The sequence below is a fragment of the Ambystoma mexicanum genome, chromosome 10, assembly GCF_040938575.1.
Source record: "Ambystoma mexicanum isolate Mex_15411 chromosome 10, UKY_AmexF1_1, whole genome shotgun sequence".
In the NCBI taxonomy this organism is placed as follows: Eukaryota; Metazoa; Chordata; class Amphibia; order Caudata; family Ambystomatidae; genus Ambystoma; species Ambystoma mexicanum.
Window position 1 is genome coordinate 65,914,860 of NC_090932.1, and position 15,238 is coordinate 65,930,097.

At 49.3% G+C, this 15,238-nt stretch overlaps 1 protein-coding gene across 1 annotated transcript in view; it reads right to left on the bottom strand.

The window, feature by feature from the left end:
* LOC138492813 (tenascin-X-like) overlaps positions 1–15,238 on the bottom strand; it is a 759,772-nt gene that overhangs the window by 267,337 nt on the left and 477,197 nt on the right. The window contains exon 23 of the mRNA XM_069620166.1: positions 11,886–12,143. Within this exon, the coding sequence (XP_069476267.1) occupies positions 11,886–12,143 (258 nt within the window). The remainder of the gene's footprint in view (positions 1–11,885; positions 12,144–15,238) is intronic.

The following is a 15,238-nucleotide window of genomic DNA, read 5'->3' on the forward strand; positions in this document are numbered from 1 at the left end:
GTCCATGGGTGTCTCTCGGTACACCTCCGAGGATCTCTATGGCTCAGGTGCTGAATCAGACATTTTCTTCACCTTCCATTCACAAAAGTACATCAGTGCCATGGTTGGGAGGTGACCAAGTCGTAAGGGAGGCAAAGGTGGCCGACCTCCACGAGGTGTCCGCGGTAGGGGACGTGGCCAGGATGAGCAGGGTGGCCAAGGTGGCAGTGGTGCGTAACGTGGGCAGGGTGGCCCAAGAGGGCAGTGTGTCCAAGACCATTCAGGGACACCTATGCCCCCCACCAGTGGGTCAGGGAGATGCAGCTGATGCCATCCCAGCTCAGGCCCTGCTAGCCCAGCTCAGATTGGTCACAGAACAGGCACCGGAGGACTCACAGGCCATTTTCCGTGTCACGAAGTACAAGCCATATGTGGCGGTGAATGTTGCTGTCACCAGGCCACATGGATCTGGGACAGCAATGTCATCTGCTGCCCCGAGTAGCCAGGGTGAGGAGGCTGCAGGGGCAGCTCACTCCACCCCGGCTCTGAGTAACCCAGCCGGGACAGTGTCGGTCCCGGCCCCTCACACCAAAGCAGTTGTGCTGCTTGGTCCTGGCAACAGCACCCAGCAGCCAATGCCAGCAGTGAGACCTTTGGTCATCGTGCCATTGCCTGCTTCCAGTTGCCAGTCCACCTGCACTTCAGCTCTTGCAGACCAGAGCAGCGTAAGCCACTCAGGGTATGCACCACCTCTCAAGAGGAAGAAGCATGCTCTTGAGGAACAGGCTGGGACCCCAGACACGGCTCGCCCCTCCATCACGTCAAGGAAGCGGAGTTTCAAAAATGTGGAACAAGACGCATTTGTCGGCCACGTGTCGGCACATGGCAGCAACATGCTGTTGACGGCAGGGTGCAAGACTACGCGTGTTCAGCGTAGGGCCCACTGGCAGTGCATCGTGGACCCCATTAGTTCCTTGGGATTTGTGAAGCGCACAGCTGATGATTGCCCAAAGCGTTGGAATGACCTCAAACGCTGAGCAAAAAACAAGGTGGTCTCTTATTACACCTCTACTCTGGTGATTGGCAGAGGGGTCACCACCAGAGGAGGATGAACTCACAGAACATGAGGCAATCACTGGAGGGTTCATCGCAGAGGATCAGATCCAAGGCATGGGAGACCTACCAGATCTTGAGACAATGTCCGGTGAGTGCCCATGCATGTGTGTCCAGACCATGTGTATGTTGCTTGGGTGATGTGTTGTGATCGAGTGCCAGGTCAGGCTGTGTAGTCATAACTGCCATATGTGACCCATGTAGTGCCTCCAAACCATCCCCCGCCCTTGGGTTTGGGGTTCACTGTATCCCTACTGACCACTACAAACACCTTGCACATGATGACTGCACTTCCACTTAAAACTGTCATCATGCCACAACATTGTTATTGTACTTTATTCTCTTTATTCTGCCTCATTCATGGAATCATTTGCACGAATGATGCAGATTTGTGTGCCTTTCTGCCCAAAAGTCCCCATACTTCAGGCAGGGAGTTTGGGCCAGAAAGGCACACAGATGTGTGCTTTTCACACAAATGATTCCATCAATCAGGCTGATTGACTGCTGCGCACCTACACATGTACTGCACCCGCTCACTTCTGAGCCCTGTTTGAACCTTCAACATGACAATTCATTTGTGTCATCCATGTGCCTCCCATCACTGTATTTGAACACTCTGGCATTGTTGCAGCATGTGACACATGTGTGTTTTGTCCCACTCTTTTGCATGTTCTGTTTGATGATATGCGTTTTACATGGAAGGGGGACAGTAGTGATAAACTCCCATCGACAAGGATGTCCTTGTCAGATCTGCCATGGCTATGCTACGTGCCATCTGTGTGCTGTCATTTGTCATGTTTGTGGATGGTCCTTGCCACTCACAGGCTTATGTGTAATGCAGGTGCTATGCACCATGCATCACATATGTTGCTTTTCTATTTTGGAGTCATAAGTGTCTGCTTTCAGGGTCCCCTTCCACGTCATTGCCACTGCATGCTTGGCTGAGTTTGTGTCATGTGTGACATGTCTAATTTATGTATTGGATGTGTACATTGTGATGCCTATGTGTGTCGGCTATGCTGTTCATGCGTGTCTTCATGACTTCTCCTTTCATTTTGTGCAGGTGATGAGGCACTAGTTGCTGTGTAGGAGGAGGAGATGGCGCAGGGGCAGGAATACTCAGAGCCCCAACCAAGCACCAGTGGAGGACGTGGGGTGATGCCGCATGAGAATCCATTGCTCCTATTGACCATCCTGTCCATGGGTGTCTCTCGGTACACCTCCGAGGATCTCTATGGCTCAGGTGCTGAATCAGACATTTTCTGCACCTTCCATTCACAAAAGTACATCAGTGCCATGGTTGGGAGGTGACCAAGTCGTAAGGGAGGCAAAGGTGGCCGACCTCCACGAGGTGTCCGCGGTAGGGGACGTGGCCAGGATGAGCAGGGTGGCCAAGGTGGCAGTGGCGGGTAACGGGGGCAGGGTGGCCCAAGAGGGCAGTGTGTCCAAGACCATTCAGGGACACCTATGCCCCCCACCAGTGGGTCAGGGAGATGCAGCTGACGCCATCCCAGCTCAGGCCCTGCTAGCCCAGCTCAGATTGGTCACAGAACAGGCACGGGAAGACTCACAGGCCATTTTCTGTGTCACGAAGTACAAGCCATATGTGGCGGTGAATGTTGCTGTCACAAGGCCACATGGATCTGGGACAGCAATGTCATCTGCTGCCCCGAGTAGCCAGGGTGAGGAGGCTGCAGGGGCAGCTCACTCCACCCCGGCTCTGAGTCACCCAGCCGGGACAGTGTTGGTCCCGGCCCCTCACACCAAGGCAGTTGTGCTGCTTGGTCCTGGAAACAGCACCCAGCAGCCAATGCCAGCAGTGAGACCTTTGGTCATCGTGCCATGGCCTGCTTCCAGTTGCCAGTCCACCTGCACTTCAGCTCTTGCAGACCAGAGCAGCGTAAGCCACTCAGGGTCTGCACCACCTCTCAAGAGGAAGAAGCATGCTCTTGCGGAAAAGGCTGGGACCCCAGACACGGCTCGCCCCTCCATCACGTCAAGGAAGCGGAGTTTCAATAATGTGGAATGAGACGCATTTGTCGGCCACGTGTCGGCACATGGCAGCAACATGCTGGTGACGGCAGGGTGCAAGACTACGCGTGTTCAGTGTAGGGCCCACTGGCAATGCATCGTGGACCCCATTAGTTCCTTGGGATTTGTGAAGCGCACAGCTGATGATTGCCCAAAGGGTTGGAATGACCTCAAACGCCGAGCAAAAAACAAGGTGGTTTCTTATTACACCTCTACTCTGGTGATTGGCAGAGGGGTCACCACCAGAGGAGGATGAACTCACAGAACATGAGGCAATCACTGGAGGGTTCATCGCAGAGGATCAGATCCAAGGCATGGGAGACCTACCAGATCTTGAGACAATGTCCGGTGAGTGCCCATGCATGTGTGTCCAGACCATGTGTATGTTGCTTGGGTGATGTGTTGTGATCGAGTGCCAGGTCAGGCTGTGTAGTCATAACTGCCATATGTGACCCATGTAGTGCCTCCAAACCACCCCCCACCCTTGGGTTTGGGGTTCACTGTATCCCTACTGACCACTACAAACACCTTGCACATGATGACTGCACTTCCACTTAAAACTGTCATCATGCCACAACATTGTTATTGTACTTTATTCTCTTTATTCTGCCTCATTCATGGAATCATTGCACGAATGACGCAGATTTGTGTGCCTTTCTGCCCAAAAATCCCCATACTTCAGGCAGGGAGTTTGGGCCAGAAAGGCACACAGATGTGTGCTTTTCACACAAATCATTCCATCAATCAGGCTGATTGACTGCTGCGCACCTACACATGTACTGCACCCGCTCACTTCTGAGCCCTGTTTGAACCTTCAACATGACAATTCATTTGTGTCATCCATGTGCCTCCCATCACTGTATTTGAACACACTGGCATTGTTGCAGCATGTGACACATGTGTGTTTTGTCCCACTCTTTTGCATGTTCTGTTTGATGATATGCGTTTTACATGGAAGGGGGACAGTAGTGATAAACTCCCATCGACAAGGATGTCCTTGTCAGATCTGCCATGGCTATGCTACGTGCCATCTGTGTGCTGTCATTTGTCATGTTTGTGGATGGTCCATGCCACTCACAGGCTTATGTGTAATGCAGGTGCTATGCACCATGCATCACATGTGTTGCTTTTCTATTTTGGAGTCATAAGTGTCTGCTTTCAGGGTCCCCTTCCACTTCATTGCCACTGCATGCATGGCTGAGTTTGTGTCATGTGTGACATGTCTAATTTATGTATTGGATGTGTACATTGTGATGCCTATGTGTGTCGGCTATGCTGTTCATGCGTGTCTTCATGACTTCTCCTTTCATTTTGTGCAGGTGATGAGGCACTAGATGCTGTGTAGGAGGAGGAGATGGCGCAGGGGCAGGAGTACTCAGAGCCCCAACCAAGCACCAGTGGAGGACGTGGGGTGGTGCCGCATGAGAATCCATTGCTCCTATAAACCATCCTGTACATGGGTGTCTCTGGGTACACCTCCAAGGATCTCTATGGCTCAAGTGCTGAATCAGACATTTTCTGCACCTTCCATTCACAAAAGTACATCAGTGCCATGGTTGGGAGGCGATCAAGTCGTAAGGGAGGCAAAGGTGGCCGACCTCCACAAGGTGTCCGCGGTAGGGGACGTGGCCAGGATGAGCAGGGTGGCCATGGTGGCAGTGGTGGGCAACGTGGGCAGGGTGGTCCAAGAGGGCAGTGTGTCCAAGACCATTCAGGGACACGTATGCCCCCCACCAGTGGGTCAGGGAGATGCAGCTGACGCCATCCCAGCTCAGGCCCTGCTAGCCCAGCTCAGATTGGTCACAGAACAGGCACGGGAGGACTCACAGGCCATTTTCCGTGTCACGAAGTACAAGCCAGATGTGGCGGTGAATGTTGCTGTCACCAGGCCATATGGATCTGGGACAGCAATGTCATCTGCTGCCCCGGGTAGCCAGGGTGAGGAGGCTGCAGGTCACTCCACCCCAGCTCTGAGTCACCCAGCCGGAACAGTGTTGGTCCCGGCCCCTCACACCAAGGCAGTTGTGGTGCTTGGTCCTGGCAACAGCACCCAGCAGCCAATGCCAGCAGTGAGACCTTTGGTCATCGTGCCATTGCCTGCTTCCAGTTGCCAGTCCACCTGCGCTTCAGCTCTTGCAGACCAGAGCAGCGTAAGCCACTCAGGGTCTGCACCACCTCTCAAGAGGAAGAAGCATGCTCTTGCGGAACACGCTGGGACCCCAGACACGGCTCGCCCCACCATCACATCAAGGAAGCAGAGTTTCAATAATGTGGAACGAGACGCATTTGTCGGCCACGTGTCGGCATATGGCAGCAACATGCTGGTGAAGGCAGGGTGCAAGACTACGCATGCTCAGCGTAGGGGCCACTGGCAGTGCATCGCGGACCACATTAGTTCCTTGGGATTTGTGAAGCGCACAGCTGATGATTGCTCAAAGCGTTGGAATGACCTCAAACGCCGAGCAAAAATCAAGGTGGTTTCTTATTACGCCTCTACTCTGGTGATTGGCAGAAGGGTCACCACCAGAGGAGGATGAACTCACAGAACATGAGGCAATCGCTGGAGGGTTCATCACAGAGGATCAGATCCAAGGCATGGGAGACCTACCAGATCTTGAGACAATATCCGGTGAGTGCCCATGCATGTGTGTCCAGACCATGTGTATGTTGCTTGGGTGATGTGCTGTGATCGAGTGCCAGGTCAGGCTGTGTAGTCATAACTGCCATATGTGACCCATGTAGTGCCTCCAAACCATCCCCCGCCCTTGGGTTTGGGGTTCACTGTATCCCTACTGACCACTACAAACACTTTGCACATGATGACTGCACTTCCACCTAAAACTGCCAACATGCCACAACATTGTTATTATACTTTTTTCTCATTATTCTGCCTGATTCATGGAATCATTTTTACGAATGACACAGATTTGTGTGCTTTTCTGCCCAAAAATCACCATACTTCAGACATGGAGTTTGGGCCAGAAAGGCACACAGATGTGCGCTTTTCACGCAAATGGTTCCATCAATCAGGCTGTTTGACTGCTGCGCACCTACACATGTACTGCACCCGCTCACTTCTGAGCCCTCTTTGAACCTTCAGCATGACAATTCAATTGTGTCATCCATGTGCCTCCCATCACTGTATTTGAACACACTGGCGTTGTTCCGTGTGACACATGTGTGTTTTGTCCCACTCTTTTGCATGTTCTGTTTGATGATATGCGTTTTACATGGATGGGGGACAGTAGTGATAAACTCCCATCAACAAGGGTGTCCTTGTCAGTTCTGCCATGGCTATGCTATGTGCCATCTGTGTGCTGTCATTTGTCATGTTTGTGGATGGTCCATGCCACTCACAGGCTTATGTGTGATGCTGGTGCTATGCACCATGCAGCACATGTGTTTCTTTTCCATTTTGGAGTCATCAGTGTCTGCTTTTAGGGTCCCCTTCCACTTCATTGCCACTGCATGCATGGCTGAGTTTGTGTCATGTGTGTCATGCCTGATTTATGTATTGAATGTGTACATTGTGATGCCTATGTGTGTCAGCTATGCTGTTCATGCGTGTCTTCATGACTTCTCCTTTCATTTTGTGCAGGTGATAAGGCACTAGATGCTGTGTAGGAGGAGGTGATGGCGCAGGGGCAGGAGTACTCAGAGCCCCAACCAAGCACCAGTGGAGGACGTGGGGTGGTGCCGCATGAGAATCCATTGCTCCTACAGACCATCCTGTCCACGGCTGTCTCTGGGCACACCTCCGAGGATCGCTATGGCTCAGGTGCTCAATTAGACATTGACACAAATGTCCCGTCGCAGGTGAGTGTTTCTGGCAGGGATGCTGTTCTGTCCAACGCACCTGCACTGGGGTAGACCCCTCAATGGCCCATTCAGTGTTGGAATGTCTGCCTGTGGTGTTACGGATGCAGGGTCACACTCCATACTATTTGCTCCTGTTCCTGGGGCAGCAGATCAAAGGAGGAATGCAGTCCTGCAGCCTCAGGCAGCGCCAACACAGCCAGGTGCACATCACCTTGGGGCCGCCAGGAGTGGTGTCCGGCAACACAGTGGCCACGCGCCACCGGGCAATACTGTGTGGGAGAACTCAATGTATGCAATTGCACAACAACAGGGGGCATCATGTGAGATGATGGCTCAGGCCGTGGATAGGGTGGCCACTTCCATTCTCCCCCCCAAAGGCAGGTGGAGCTCCAGCAGCAGGCAACGCGGTCCACGTGCCGCTCACACAGGCAGGACATGTTGGCCGCCAACAGAGACCGACGGGCTGAACTGGGGGCCCTGCGCACACCCATATCTGCTGAGGCACAGGCCCACAGGGATGCCCTGAGGGAAGATAACACCTCCCTCAGAGCTACTCTGGGTGCACGTGAGGTGTCCCGAAGTAGACGGTCAGAACAGCAGCTGGAGCAGCTAACACGCATCTCAGCTGAGCTCCAGGCAACCCATGAGGAGATCCGTGCATCACGTGAGATCTTGCAAGCAGAACTCTGTGCTACCTGTGACATGCTGCATGGGGACCTCCGGACCATCATCTTGCAGAACCAAACCTTTCAAACCCGCATGCTTGCTGCCATGGAGGAGCATGTCAGGGCTTTGCATGGTCTGCCTCCCATACCACGCACACCTTTTCATGTAGCACCAGAGGGTGACAACAGCGATGGCAGTTCTCCCACTATCGGGTAGCCGCCGTGCAGGCCATGAGCCCATGGAGGTATTTTTTTTTCTCAACATCCACGCATGTGGTTGTTGGTGTGCACCCTGCACCTCCTCCCTCCTGGGTGGACCCCCCCTCTCGCCCATGGCCATTTTTGATTTTTGTTTTTTGTTTTTTAATTTTAATTTTTCCTCTTTTTCTTGTCTATTGTGCATTCATGTTACAGTGTTTTGCTTTGAGTGGCACCCTTAGGCATCCACTGTGTGTTCCACCTGGGCCCATACAGGCTTGTCTTGTGTTTGTGTTTGAGGCTTGGGGTCCAGACACATATGCCACTCCTTCTCCTTTCCATGGGCTCGAAATGATGGCACTGTGTGACAGTAAATTACACAGAGGCATTGGGCTTCCATCAGTTGTGTGGCCAGTCTGTTGTCCAAACTGTGTATACACCCCTAGTGGGGATTAGTGATGGTTTCTCCAATGCATGGTTGATTTGTATATTGTATTCAATATTGCTCATTATGCATATTTACATGTAGCTTCTTCATGTGTTACCTTGCCTGTCTCCATTGCAGCTGCAGTTCATGCTGAAATACTGAATGCAGTACCCTGCCACATTTACCTACCACCAACACACTGAAGATGGGAGGGGTGGATGTGCTGCATTTGTCAGATTGTCACACTTGGACTATTGTGATTGGTCACTGTCAGATGTTGCCACTGTTGGGTTCTGTATTCATATTTTGTCATGATGGTAAGCATATGTTCATGTGTGCAGTTTCTTTTTCATATGTGAGAGGGAATTGTCTGTGGCCTGTTTCCATTTGTGACGGTGCACTTTGTGACAGTTGTGTCATGCGTTGTGCATTTATTTGGTTGCTTTCACATTGCATGCCATGCCATGGTGTCTCGGGCAGGTGACATGGGTTTTGGGAGGGGTTGGGTGACATACCAGTATTTGGGTGTGCTGTTTTGCAAGGGGGTAGTCCTTTATGCAGCATGAATGTGTGCCTTTTACTGACACGGCATTGGCTCTCTTTAAGTAGCTAGGGATGCACACAATGCAGCACTTCCAGGGAAACAATCTCAGGGTGGTAGGGTTGTGACAGCTGACTTTCCCTTTTTCATCATTTGCCAGGCCTGTGTGCACTCCGCAGGGGTGGGATTTTACGTGAAAAATGTTGCCACAAGCTGGGTATGTGCTGCCTCGCCACGTGCCTTTTCCCCGTCCATGTGCAGCGGCCATGCATGCGGATGTGGGGGCACCACCATGTCCACCGGCACGCCCCTCCGGGTTGCAACATTGTGCAGGACACATGCTGCGACAATGATCCTGCACACTACTGGGGCGCATATAGCAGCTGGCCACCAGAGCAGTCAAGGGAGCAGAAACGTGACTTGAGCACTCCGAATGTGCGCTCCACTATGCCCCAAGTTGCAATATGGGCTGTGTTGTATCTTATCTCAGGTGGTGTGGTGGGGTTCTGTATTGGCGTCATCATGTAGGTGCTCTGAGGGTGGGCACTGTCCCCATGGGAGGTGATAATGGTTGTGACTAATGGGTTTTGCCATTTCTCTGTGTGTGACATGCATGCATGTGCACAGGCATTTGTACTCACCAATGAGCCATGTGTCGCCATGCCTCCCAGCTTCCAGGTCCCGGTTTAGGGATGACATTCTGAATATGAAACTATCATGGATGGCCACTGGATAGTTTGCATAGACAGAAGTGATTATTCCCTTGGCATCGCATACCACCTGCACGTTGATGGAATGCCAGTGCTTGCAGTTGCGATAGATGTGCTCAGTGGCCCTGGGAGGACGTAGAGCCACATGGATGCAATCAATGGCACCGAGCACTTTGGGGAATGAACCAGTGGCCAAGAAATGCAGTACACTGAGCACCTTTTCCAAGGGGCTCAGTGCCTGGGAGCACAGGGTGGGTGATGTGAGGTCATCCTCCCACTCAGCGACGAGGTCTAGGATGATATGGGGTGGAAACATGTACCTGCCATAAACCTGGTCATCAGGCATCCCAAAAAGGCTGGTCCTGGGTAAATAGATACAGGGCCTGGCTATCCTCCTCCTCCTGCGGTGTCCCACGACCACTGCTGCGAGGTACGGTACATTCATTCTAGCGGTATGAGCTTGTTTGTTGTTTGCGCGCACTTTTATGCTGCGCGGAGCACTTACGCCAGCTTTCGGCTGGCGTACATGTTTCCGGCTTAGCGCGTCTTTTGTGGCGTGCGGGTTTCCCCTGTTCGATTCCATGAATACGTGTTGTTAGCGCGCATGTGGGCGTTGCGAGGATTTGGCAACGGTACTTCCCCCGTAACACCCACATTTTCACGTGTTGTTTCCCATTCTGTGTGTTCCACACCCTTTTTAGGTCTGTGCACTGGGCAGTGTGCGCCTTCACTGGCCGTCTCGCGCACAGCCTTCGGGATGTCGCAATCACGTGTGCGCGACACGCAGATTTGGCGCAGATCACAGGTAAGCCACGCTCAGCGACTTCCTTGAATCAACAAACGGGCACTTGAGCAGCTTTTGCACGCGTGTGCTGCGATTTTCACGCTTGCAACCCCATTTTCAGCGCACATTAATTCCATGAATTACCCTGCATATGTTTTCACAAATATATTTTAAAAAAGAAATGTCTCTGAGCACAATGACACGTCTCCCACTGTAAACAAGTATTTGTAATTCAGTAGACCTAGTACATTTATTTCTGAGCACAATAGACAACCAATCACCAATAACTTATTGGATATTCTGAAATAAGTCTATTTTTTTATGTGTGTGAACTCACATTTGATAAGTGCTTGATACACGTTAAATGTCATTAGGAATTTTTATAAAACCAATGATCATGCATTACCAACATTACCCAGCCTACCATAAGAATCCCAAATCATCCATATCGGAAATATATGCATTGATATTTCTTTAGAAGATCAAACTTCAGGTTTGATATTTGTCTTATCCAGAGATTTGCAACCTTTGACACACCATATGTTTTGGAATACAACTCCCATCAGCCTTTGTTATCAAAGTCAATGATGAGGGATCATGGGAGTTAGAGTCGAAAACATCTCGAGAACTGCAGGTTGCAGACCACTCAACTTTTGAAATTAAACTATACAAGTAGAATCTTCGAGTGTGTGCTTATCTGGCTTTCTCATGTTCTAACTGCCTTTGATTGCATCAGGGGGACTACTGGATTACTTGTTGACCTGTATGGCAGAAATGTTGGGCAGTGCAGTTCTTGTGGCGGCATAATATTGTGCCAGTGCAAAAACGTTCTGGCATGGTATGTTTTTGCATTGGTCCACAAACCTCACTAAATCAACGTACATTTCTGTAATACAATCCGTAATGTCAGCTGTCGTAAATCAAGAAGCATAAACACATTTGTCCCCAAAGTAATACCCCTTATTAGAACATGGAGATCATTATTGACCTCCACTCTGCCAATCAGAATGTTAAGAGTGCAGTCAATAACTACTGGTATCGACTGCATTCTGAACATTCTATCTTCAAAAGCAAACAGGGAAACAACAATGTAATTTCCTGCCAATATTCTTTTCAACAAGACACATCCTCCCTGAGAGGCCATTTTGTTTTCCACTGCAACATCCTGTTTAACACTCCAAAGAGAAAGCTACAATATGGGACAATTGTTTCACTTTCTTATAGAGAATGTGTGAACTTTTACATAACACCGAATGCAAGCTACACCCGTTTCAGTTCAACCAAGATTTCAATAACATTGCTTAACTTATGAAGATAATTATGTTTTTTAAATACTACAAAATAAAACCACATTTAATTTACTAACTTAGTTTGTCTATTTGCTTTGCTCGTTATTAAAGTCCACTTTTTACTTAACCACTAAAATTCCAAAATATGTATTGCTACTACCACTATGCGCTAATAGCCTTATAGACCTCGGGAGAGGGCATTATTGCTTGGGATAATGGCTCCACCTCGGGCCATAACTTGGTGACAGGTCATTATCAAAAGATAATAAACAACCTCGCCCTCGTATATAAGGCTATATTATTTACTGTTGCATGAAGAAAATACCTACTTGTGTATGAGACAACAGAACGGTTCTCTCCTTTCAGTGACCCATCACCAGAGACGGCCGAGACAAAGAAGGTGTAGAGGTTCCCTGGTATCAGTTTATGGATGGTCACTGATTCACTGTCCACTCTCCGACTTGAGGCAGGTTCGCCGGACACCTCCACTGAATAGTAACTTCTGTTGCCGGTAGGTGGGAGCCAGCTTAGAGACACTGAGTCGATGGAGACGTCACTGACACTCAGCTGATTGGTCACATTTGGAACTGTGGTAAAATAAACAGAATTAAGCTTTGTATTGCTCTGTTCATGTAAAGTGAATTCTCCCCATTAACGGAGTGGCTCCCACTGGCATGTCAGAACTGATGGTAATATCTGTCCCTCTAAGTCTGTTCATTCTCGGTATATGCTATGGCCTCTCCCAACTCACATAAAGGGGTCTCTAAGCTTACAGTTATTTTGCATGCAATACATGACAGCCTGCAATATCCATTAGAAAAAGCAGTAAACAATGTTCTGATAGCAGGTGTTGCAGACTAGTTGTAATTATCGCTAATCACATGTAATATATGTGATAAAGTACACCCTACTTTATGTTATAAGGGTGTTGCAAGTCAACCCTGAAACACCTGTGTATAGGCATGTTATAAATACCATATCATATCATAACAAGGATGTCCATGAACAAACAGGGGAACGAGGCCAGGTGCCTACGCCCTTTATATGGTCACAGAACTCAGACGTGGCTTGCAAGATCCTTGTATGCATGGTAGAGGGCATCTTGTCCCTTATAATAGATGGCCACATACTGTTACCCCTTGTAATACCTGATCTCCTGTTAATCTAATGTAAGAGATCCACTGTTTGCTGATTAATGCAACCAGTGTAGAATCCGTTTAGATTATAAAACAAATATGCAGTTTGTAATGTGTTGTAGAAAAATACCTAATGTGGTTAAGATTGCTTCGCTTTCTCTGTACTACCATTTTTGGTGTGGGTAGACATTTTAGACTTCTTTAACAATAAACAGAATACTGTTTGTTTTAGAAAACATTCCCTGAACACCGGTGACACCATTAGGGCCCTGACAGAGGGACGAAGGGAGCCCACCCAAGGGCGGGCAGGCTCCCTCCTTACTCCCACCTTACCTGCATTGACTGCGGTACTGCAAGGAGACACAGCCATAGCAGACTTTGCTGAGCAGCAGCCCACGAAAACCTTGCAGGTGCCATGAACGTGGCAACATCGGCCGCTGGAGGACGCAGCAAGATTGTACGCAGCATCATGGGGTCCCATGACAACTATAACACTGACAGGGCTCCAGCGACCACTAGCCCACCTGGGACTTTTTAATTATTAAATAAAGGCCTCCTGAAAGGCCTTTAGTCCACTACACCACCAGGGATAAATACTATATGAAAGACGCATGGAGGCCTTTCACATCCAACGTCCCTGGACACCATCAGGGTCTATGTTGGAAAAGGCTTGGGCTTACAAGCCATTTTAAAGCCTCCCAAACGCTGCCCATGACACACCCCCTGCAACCAGGTAAGCTATTGGTTAAGGTAAGTGGCCAATCCTGGGAGGTGGTGGGGTATTTAAGTAAGTGCGTTTGAATGATTCAGTGAGGGTTAGTAGGGTGAGGACACGGGGTGGTGAAGGAGGCATCGGAGAGACCAGAGGTGGGGGCGATTGGAGTGCAAAGTCTATTCTTTATCAGAGGTCTGTAGAGTGCTTGAGTGTGAGAGTGGAAAATCTGAGGAGTAGAGGTAGAGTAGGAGCAGAAAAGTGTTAGTGGTAGTATTGGCAGAGGTAGTAGTAGTTAGGTGTAGATATATGCAGTGGTAGTAGTAGTGGGGAATGGAAATAATGGTAGTGGGAGTAATGGAATAGCGAGTGAGGGCGAGGGAGTCAGTAGCAGTAGTGTCAGTGGGGGTGAAGGATAATATTGGAAGTGGAGTAGGTAGTAGAGAGCGTTAGCGAGTAGAAGAAGTAGAGCCGCAGTAGGCAGTAGAAGGTGACAGTGAGGCTTAAGTATGGAGTAGAAATAGTATGAGCGTCCCTGAGTGGGAGCGTAGGAATGACTATCTAGCGCAGAGTGAGACAGAGTTTAGAACTGAATAGTAAGAGGCAAGGAAGTGCAGTGTGAGAAGGGAGAGAGGAGAAGATAACAGCTGGAGGTACGAATTATAGTAAGAACATGAGTAAGAAAAGAAGTACGATCAAAGGGTGGAGGTGAAGAGGCGGAGTGAGAGATCAGAGGGACAGTGACGTGGTGGGAGGGGAATATCTTAAGAGGCCAGTATAGTGGAAGGTTAGGTATGAGCAGGTGTGAGAGAAGTGAGAGTGACACCAGGCGGAAGAAAGTAACATCCCTAACTCCCTATGAATACTAAGCGGGCTAGGCTAGGGAACGCCTAGAAAATCCCTAGGGGAGTTATTCAGCCCATGTCTCAACCACCATTAAAGTAAGGCCGTCAAAGACAGCCATTTGTTACCGTTGGCAAGAACTAACATCCCTTCTAGGGATGCCTGGGTAAGGGAAGTGGGAATCCCCCTTAAGGACCCAATAGACCCTAAAGGACCTGATTGACTATTCAGTCATTCTGTTGTAAACTTCCAATAAAGATCCTTGGAACTACTCTGAAAGGAAGTGTGGTTATTTGTGGTGGCCCACCCTGTCACACTTACTTATTTCAACACTGTTTTGTGCTGCTTATTCTGAGAAGCACTTTGAAAAGCACTGTGTGGCTGGCACATGTCCTAGATGGCATTGGCTTACCAAATCTTTGCTAATTAGCTTTAAAGATCACGACAGGCTCAACAGTGGAATAGGCATGGAGCATTATGCTCTGTTCTGTTCTCTCAAAACAGTGGTGAGTGAGCACCACTGTGAGAAACAGGTGTTTCCTTTCACTGACTTGAGTGTTCCCACAGACAGCTTGATTCCTGGAGCCTGATCCAAAGCATTGGCAGTGACTCATTCCTTGAGGCAAAGGAGTCAATTGCAATTTGTTCACCAGGAATATGCATAAATGTTTCCCTTTCATATAGATATTGGGTGTTTCATTTTAGAGTGACTCCCAATAATAACATTACAATAACTTAATTCAACCAGTTATGGTTGTGGATTTTTCTCCTCAGTGTCTAAGCTCAGGCCCATTTTCTTTGATAATACATTCTCAAGGACTTTTGTCCTTTGGGAGATGGGCATGTGCCCACCAGACCCGGGTACAATTATGCACGTTGAAAGGAAACACCGTCTGCAGATAGCCCTGGGGCTCCAATTGAGTGAGTGATGTCACAGTGATTGTATCCTTGCCCTCAAATCCCAAGCCTGTCTAAATGAGTACATTTAGTT